This window comes from Aquila chrysaetos, chromosome 8 (assembly GCF_900496995.4).
Source record: "Aquila chrysaetos chrysaetos chromosome 8, bAquChr1.4, whole genome shotgun sequence".
In the NCBI taxonomy this organism is placed as follows: Eukaryota; Metazoa; Chordata; class Aves; order Accipitriformes; family Accipitridae; genus Aquila; species Aquila chrysaetos.
In genome coordinates, this window is record NC_044011.1 from 26,244,502 (window position 1) to 26,252,915 (window position 8,414).

The 8,414-nt window shown below is 44.2% G+C and overlaps 1 protein-coding gene across 9 annotated transcripts in view; it reads left to right on the plus strand.

The window, feature by feature from the left end:
- Window positions 1-8,353, plus strand: part of SHLD1 (shieldin complex subunit 1) — an 84,599-nt gene extending 76,246 nt beyond the window's left edge. For all 9 annotated transcript variants that reach the window (XM_041125572.1, XM_041125571.1, XM_030023545.2 and 6 more), the window contains one exon: window positions 5,186-8,353. In XM_041125572.1, the coding sequence (XP_040981506.1) occupies window positions 5,186-5,706 (521 nt within the window). In that variant the 3' untranslated portion in view covers window positions 5,707-8,353. The remainder of the gene's footprint in view (window positions 1-5,185) is intronic.
- The last annotated feature ends 61 nt before the right edge of the window (window positions 8,354-8,414 follow it).

Below are 8,414 nucleotides of genomic sequence, written 5' to 3' on the forward strand. Positions count from 1 at the left end.
AACCCTCAGGGATGGCATCTATGTTCACTTGTTGTATCACTTAATAGCAACCACAAAATTAAGGACCCTTTCTTATTTGTGGATGATTGCTTTCATCCCAGGTACATCCTAGCAGGTTGATGGGAAAAGAGAAATAATACAATCTGTGAGAACTTCTGAATGGCCCTTTTTTAATGAGTGCCATCAACCAAACCAACTGGTAACTTTTGTCCTTCTTGTATGAGTCATCATTGCCCGTGGATGTCAAGAATGTGTTGACTATAACTGTAGCAAGTCACAGTGGGGAGAAGACTCATGTGGGTAGAAAGAGCACACTGAGGTACAGGTGGCAGCGTCCAAGACAGGTGCGGTGTCCAGGGCAAGAAGTGGCTGATTTTGTGACTGACAGAGGAGAGTCTTCTGTCTTTCTCTCTGAGGAAAAGTTTGGGAGCACCAATTAATTGTGGTGCCAAGAGGCAGGATCTGTGGTCTCTTGCAGATCTTGAACTTGACGTAAAATCATGGTGGTGCCACGGGCGAGGCAGTATTCTAAGGTCTGACATGGGAGTCCATAGCTGGAGTTTGTCTCCCCAGCTAGAACATATCTCCTGCTCTTCAGATCCTCTGAAAAAAAGCTGTATTCAGTTATGCTCAGCCCCATCTACTCCCAGGGAGAGTAGGTAAAGTATTGGCGACTTTTAGGATAGTTGTCTCGCGCAAGGAAAGAGTTTCTCTCTTATCTAGCTCTCTCCTTTCCTTTGTTTTTCCTTTCCACTGTTGTGTTGCTCAGTTCTCTCGTAATCTTTGTTCAGGGACATTTCTTCAGACAAGCTAATCCTAATGGTCTCTTCGGGCCTTCACAGCCGGCAGGATGGCTGTAGCAGGAAGGAGACACACGTTTTCTCAGTACACCATCTCAGAGTTGAGTACCTAAATAATCTCTGTCACTCTGAGATACTCTGGATAACAGTCCTATCATTGGCTTTACAACATAGGGATGTGCTCTAGCATCATCTAACCAACATCTGGTTGAACTTCAATCACTAGTGTGAACATAAGGGTAATTTGTATGTCTCCAGATTAATTTAGTTCTGTTCAAAAAAATTATTTGCTTTTCTCAGTATCATAGTGTTCTTGGTCCTTGTTTAGGGTAGCACAATAGAGGCACCCAGAGAAATTCAGCCCTTGCTCCAAGGTATCCACAGTGTGTGGTCAGTCAAATAGCTGAAAGGGGTCAAGGGCTTGAACCATTTAGAGATGGGGCTTGCTGCCCTTGTTGAACATGACTGCTCCAGTAGTGTCTAACACCTGAGAGCACCAGAGCAGCTCTGGGATGGATATGGGATTGACATTCATTTGGTGGGTTTGGACTCCATCTGTGCCAGGGATGAGTCATTCCTAAGCCCGAGGGCAAATGATTCCTGCCCTAAAACAAGTGATGTAATTGCCCTTTTCACAGAACTGCTGATGACAAAACACTGTGGTTTAGGTCTCCCATACGCAGATCTACAGGATAAATCTCACAGACTCTCATAATAGGATGGGCCTTTGTGTGCTGAGCGGGAGGGGAACCACACATCCTACACACAGAGTTCCTGGGAGGCAGTCAGACTGTGTGGGAGAGGGCAGGAAGCTTGGACAAATCCAGCTACAGATGTAACTAGAGAATTAGCAGCTGCTGGCATCCAGCTAAACCCCTGCAAGGGACAGAGAGAGGTATCACAGCAACACCAGCTCAAGTGAAGCACCAGCAGCTGCAGGGATTGCTGCCCACCTGAATTGGGGGGGATTTCTTTCCCCAGAAAGCCAGCAGTGTAGGAGCTCTGCTGTTTGAAAGATGTTTTATTTTACACTCTGACTGTATGTGCTTGAACACAGTTATATGGACACTCAAATCACTAACTGAGCTGCTTTTGTAGAGGTGCAAATAATATTGCAGAGTTGTTGCATCACTGAAAGTGGCCCAAGTCCAAGGCAGGATTTGGTTGTGTGCTTCGGGCGGTAGGGTTATGTGCTTGTACCAGATGGAGACTTTAAATTTTCATCAGCAGATTTATAAACACAAAGAATATCCTTTTATCAGCCCCCAGGTCTTAACACTAATAAGTTGCAAATGCTGAACTTCAATTAGCACAGAGTGGAGGCGCAGATGAAATAATATACATTCTTACTTATGATTATCCATCATGTGAGAATGAAATCAAGACATGAGTAATTACCTGTTTCAGTTTTGGGGGGCTTTTTTTGTTGGATTTTTTTCCCCTTTAACACATGCTTGGTAGTATAAATGAGTGAAAACAGCTAAAAATAATTTGAGCCAGATTCTCTGGTGGTGAAACTCCATTGCAGGCAAACAGAGTGCGAGTTTTCAGCCCTGCTCATCTTTACATTGACTTTTGTAGGTGTTGGGCCAACAGCTGTGTGTTAAGTTTGCCATGGAAGGATAAAGAGTTTACAGAACTACGTTTTTCCTGCTGCTAAGAGCTGGCCAGAGAGGTCTAGCTTTGAAGCAATCCTGCTGTGTTATCAGGGAATCCCGGCTTTCTTGAGGGGTGCAGGTGCATGGAGAGGGAAAGGGAATTATTAGTTTAATGCTTCCTTTGCCTTTAGCAGCATGTTTGCTGGCCTATGTGGTGTGTTTGTGTGCTGTACGTGTGCCCCAGCTGAGCAGCTATTTCTGGACTCTGCAGGCATCCAGCTACTGGGCTTCTGCCCTGTGGTTTGTAAATCATTCAGGAGATCTGTGAATTACAGCAGCAGTATCAACTCTTTAGAGGGTGTCGAGGAAGGACCTCTACCTTGACTGATGTCTTTTAGGGAGGAAAAGGGTTGAGTGTATTTGCAAAGATCAGTCTTGGCGTATAGTTTGAGAAGGTATTGGGAAATTGTCAGGAAAGCTGAGGAAAGGTGCAGCTTTGTGGGATATAGATTGGTTCTGGGAATTCTGCCTCTAACTTTTCATGTCTTGCCTTAAGAAAGCTTTGCTGAAAAGTAATCCACTAAGAGGATAGGGCCTACTGTTGAAAAATAGAGATACATAAATTTGAATCAGTAACTGAAAGAAAACTCTTCTTCCAATAATATAATTGAGTACTTTCTGACTAATCAAACCCCAGAATATACCCCTGAAATACTTAACCGGTCACTTCTTCGGTGGATTGTCCTTCAACAGAGGATGGCTGCTTTATAGGTCATACTAGAGTAGAATAGAATAGAATAGAATAGAATAGAATAGAATAGAATAGAAGAGTTTAAGTTGGAAAAGACCTTTAAGATCATTGAGTCCAACCATAAAACTAACACTGCCAACTCCACCACTAAACCATGTCCCTAAGTGCCACATCTACACATCTTTTAAATACTTCCAGGGATGGTGACTCAACCACTTCCCTGGGCAGCCTGTTCCAATGTTTGATAACCCTTTCAGAGAAGAAATTTTTCGTAATATCCAATGTAAGATCATGGGAGAAAGGCAGAATATCATTGCAAAGGTCTCCCCTGACACCATGAAACCAACAGGATTTTGCTCTTCACAGATCATGTAGGGTTGAGATTTGTAGCTGGAGGCAGCTGCTGCTCTTTTACAAAATATGTCTGTGAGCTGTGCGTAAGAAGTAGCAAGATGACAGCCCGGCACAGGGGTTTGCAATTGCCACAGGAGTCTGAGCGCAAGTGCCACTTGATTGAATTATCAGAGATGCATGAGGCTTCAGTTCTAACTTATAACATAGGCACCAAGGCTGAGAGATTATTGAGGCAAAATGGACCTGTTCTCTTTGATTAGCTCTGATTTGCTACTCTGATGGCATATATTGATGTTAAAAGAAGGCCACTGAGCTTTTCTTTGTACTGCATTGGAAATGACACATTGCAAGAGGAGGAAAAGTTCTATTTAAAATTGCAGAATCAGAGATGAAGTGAAATTGAAAAGAAAGATCAAAGATAGGAAATAGGGGAAGGAAGAAAAAGGCAATGTACAGTATGGCTGCACAGACATCTTAATTTCATTTTAATGAATCTCTGATCACTCAGGAAGGGAAGGTTAGCTCTTTGTGTACTAGGAGGGAAAGAACAGCCTTCTGCCACCGCACTGGAATTTCCTTTGAACGTGGTCTCTTACCGAAATGAAGGATTGCACTCTGCTTCATATTTCACAGAATTAGAAAAGACCAAACTATTTTCTGACTCCCTGCATCCTGCTTATGTAACTTGCAGGTGACGGCTGTGCAACCTCTGGCTGAGTCCTGGAAAATTTTCTTGTCGGTGACTCAGGTGCTTGGCAAACAGGCTGGCGCAGCGGGCTCGGAGATGAGATTGCAGTTAGAGGCACTCCCTGGGTACCAGAGCCCAATTCAAGGTCTCTTTATGGAGGCTATTCCTACTAGAAGCTCTGTATGGCTTGCTGATCATCCTGGTCATGTCATTGCCAAATGTCTCTGTGCTGATGCTGTATTAATTATGTGCAAGTACAAAGCATCCCTGTTGATTGCATTGGAGCAGAAGAGAACCACAGCCCTGACTTGTCCAGAGATGTGGGTCAGCAAGGAAGGAAGAGAAGAGCTAGGCAAGAATGAGTCCTCAGCCTTTACATAAATGTTACCTATAAAAATTCCTGCAGGATGAGGGAAGAGTGTTTAGTGCAGCTGGGCTGCAAAGATGGGACTTCATGGGGAAGCACAAACTCCATGCAGTTACTGTAACAGTTTCAGTTTGGAGGCTCTAGATCTCCCTGAAAGCTGGAGTACAAGACTGCACATTGTGCTGTAGGAGTAAAATTGAGAACTATGAAAAGGGAAGAATTAGACACATGGACAAAGGGAGAAAAAGGAAACACGCAGAACTGCTTCAGCTGCAAACTAGACTTTCCTGTGGGTCAGCCGTTGTCTCCAGCAGCAGCAGATCCCAATTTTCACCTCTTTGGAAATATGACCGAGAGGAGGTGGGAGGTTCGTACTACCAAGTAGGTTCAATCACTGCACTGCAATAGGGTGAGGCTGGGACAACTATGAGATCCCCAAATACAGCCCATCTTGTATCAATCTATGCATCAAGCCCCTCTGGCAGTCCAGGCAAGTTTAAAGCAGTACTTAGCTCACTCCTGCACAGAGCCTGCTTGCCAGACTGCAGTGAGGGGGGGGGCCAAAAAAAGATTTTGCCACAGGGATGACCTGGTGACTAATGAGTTTCATTGATCTTGTGCTTGCAGGAGAGAACAATCTACCATCTGCAGCTCCTCCGAGCTTTTCTGTTGGAAGCTCCGGGAAAGCAAACGTGAGATGTTATCCAAAAGTGGGGCTGTGTGAGACCACTGAACCTAATGATGCTGCTCTCTCATGGGTGTATGAACATGATAGTGCGGAAGATACCAGTGTCAGGAAATGTCTTGATGGCTTCTACAAAATGTATTGCAAAAAACGGCCAGACAGAATGGATCCCACCTACAAGGCTGCATCAAAATGTCTGTCGCAGAAGATTTCAGAGCTGGCAAACCGGGATGGAACAAAATACGTGTCGCGTTGTCTGCAAATGGCCCAGGTGGTCTTGAATAGAGATGGGTGTAAGATCTTTCCAAACCACCCCAGTACTGCTTGTTTTTCAAAGCCAGCTGAGGGAGAAGTTGTGTTGGAAGACAGAAAAAGAACACCTGGACTCTCGGATGATGTCCTGCAATTCCTCTTGAAACAAACACGGACAGAACATAGCCTTAACGTGCCACATGAGAAGTGAGCAAGATGCTGGTTTGTTTCTGTCATGGGAGCTTGGCTTTCACTCTGAAAAGAGGTGACTTTCTTGGAAAGACACTGTTCTCTTATCACTACCTTCAACACCACATATTCCATGGAGGGGTTCATCTGGAGCAGACCTTGCCACCTTGGCCTCTGCAGGGCAGCACCGCATAAGGAGCATCTGTGGTCACCGTGTAACTGCTTGGGATGTGCTGACTAATTGAGATGCACAATGGGTGATACAGTGTCTGTTGCTGGGACATCAAACGTAGTGATTTCTGCACACCAGACTTTTAAATTGACCTACATCCCTACCCCTGCTGAACAGTGGCCCAGCCCAAATTCAGCCCCTGTGTGGGCATGGATGTCCAAGTGCTGTTAACTATAACAGACTGATTGAATGAGCTTGGCACGGTACACCCCAGACCTAGGGAGGAAACTTAAGATTTGTTCTGTACCTGACTGATACTGTAATGCCTTTGCCTCCACAGGAGTGCCTGATAGCTGTGTGTGTTTACCTACAGACATATGATCCCACAGATCATGGTTGCAATGTGCGTGAACTTTTTCTACAGAAAAGTGTGTGTGCATGAGAGAGGGAATACAGCTTCTGAGCAGGTTTTTTTTTTTTAACAGGAGGGATAAAAAAAGAGAAAGAAAAGCTTTATCGCCCTAGTGATGTTTCTAACACTTCAAATGCACCAGCTGAGTAGACTGGGGATTTTTTCCTATCTATATGAGCTGGTTTAAGAGCAACCTGAAATAGATTCATGAGTGAGGGCTCTGCAGAGGTGTTCATAGGGAAGCTGCAAAGTTGGTGCCAGCTGCCCTGGTAGCTGCCTGCTGTAAGATGCAGAATACCTAAGAAAAGCAGAGCTCACATCTCAGCATGCCCAAGACTGTGGGTTGCTTGGTTGATCCTGTAGGCGCAATGCTGCTGTCTCCAACTCTCTCCCTGCCCATCAGCCCCCACTGATTTCTGCTACCATGAGGTCTGAGCCCAGAACTTTCACAAAGAGGAAGCCAATGCTCATTGCTTGAGTACACTGTGTACTTGGCTCTGCACAAGACTTTGAGATTACATTCCTGGTGTCTTGATGGATGAGGGAAAATGTTGTGTGAGATGTTTGAACCATGCCATTGGTTGGTTACAGCAAAGGTTCACTTCTTCTAACAAGTTCTGCTGCTGTTTATACCCAGAACTTTCTTGCTCTGATTTTAGTTGGCAAGATCACCACTGGCTGCAGCGGGAACTGGCCCAATGCATTGGTTGCCCAGCTTGGGTTGTGGTGACTGTCACTTGCTGTATGACATTAAGAGGTGGCTTGAAGGACTAATTCCCAGCAGTTGGTTTTGGTCACTGCCACCTGGAGAATTTACAGTGCACTTGGGCTGATGTATCGCTATGAATTTGGCAGGCCTAATTCTCCTTTGCTTTGTGCTTGTGGAAGCTGGGAGTGAATCCCAAACAAAATAGCTGCACAAGGGATGCGGGACTCGGCTCCCTCTGTCGAAGCCTTGGTGAGAAGTGTGCTGCTGTCGTGCAAGGCTGCAGTTCAGGCCCCTCTGCTCAGCAGGTGGGAGCCCTTTGAAGTGGTCAACCAGGAGCAAGCAGAGCTTCCAATCCCTCTCTGGACAGGTTGTCAGTCATTAAAGCTATGCTTTACTGACTGCAGTTATTCTTATAAATGTTCTGTTCTTGAGTGATGTATCAGGCTCTAAAAGAGACACTTGGGTGGGAGAAGATAGTTACGTGGTATTCCTTACCAGGATTGCGAGGCCCACTGCTTTGCTTTGTTTCACAGCTTGTTTAGGGGGCTTGCAAGTCAAAGAAACCTTCTGGAAAAATTCTGAGCTTTGTCTTCTCCAAACTTTTATTGTTACATTTTCACTAAAATTTAGAATAAACCTAATTATTTTATGGCAGATTTTCATATTTTAGGTTCTTACAGAAGCAGAGCAGAGCTCAGCTGGATAAATTAGTCTCCAAAATTCCATTGATTTTTAATGATAACAAAACAAGCTAAATGTTTAGGGGAGTCCAACAGTCTTGTCAGTTATCTGGTGTTAGGAGCTGAAACATGATAGAGTTTAGAACACCTGATCATTCCTACTGTGAAAAGAACAGCTCCATTTCTGGAGAAACACTTAATTTTAGGAGGTGTCTCACTGGGATCTTACAGTTCAATCACTTTTATTAAGTTAAACAAGACTGCAGCACAGAGAATAACACTCATCACTTCTTTTCCCACTCGCTGCTAATTAATTTTTTACAAACTTGTGCTGGAACCTGCTGTATGTATTTCCAAGTCTGCTGAAAGCCAAACCATTTGTATTACTCATTTCCTTGATAAACATCTCTCCTCAATTTCTTCAAGACACAGGGAGACGAATGCATCGCTCTCCTTTGCCAGGTATTCCAAGCAAGACTCACCAATTGCTTTGAACAGGCTGTACTCGAAAGCAGCGTAGTCCTGTTTGGCATTTTATGATGCTACATAGAAGAAATTGTAATAACAAATATTACCTCTGGTGAGCAATAGCACAGGAGGCCTAACTTATGTCTTTGAATTTCTTAAGCTGATTTGCAGTTATAACTAAGATCTGTTGCTTCGAATTAACAAAGTTGGATTCTTTTTTTCCTCCTATTTTTGTGGGTCTTTTGCTTTTTTTGTGTGTTGCTTCTGTGACTTTTCTCAGCCTAATACA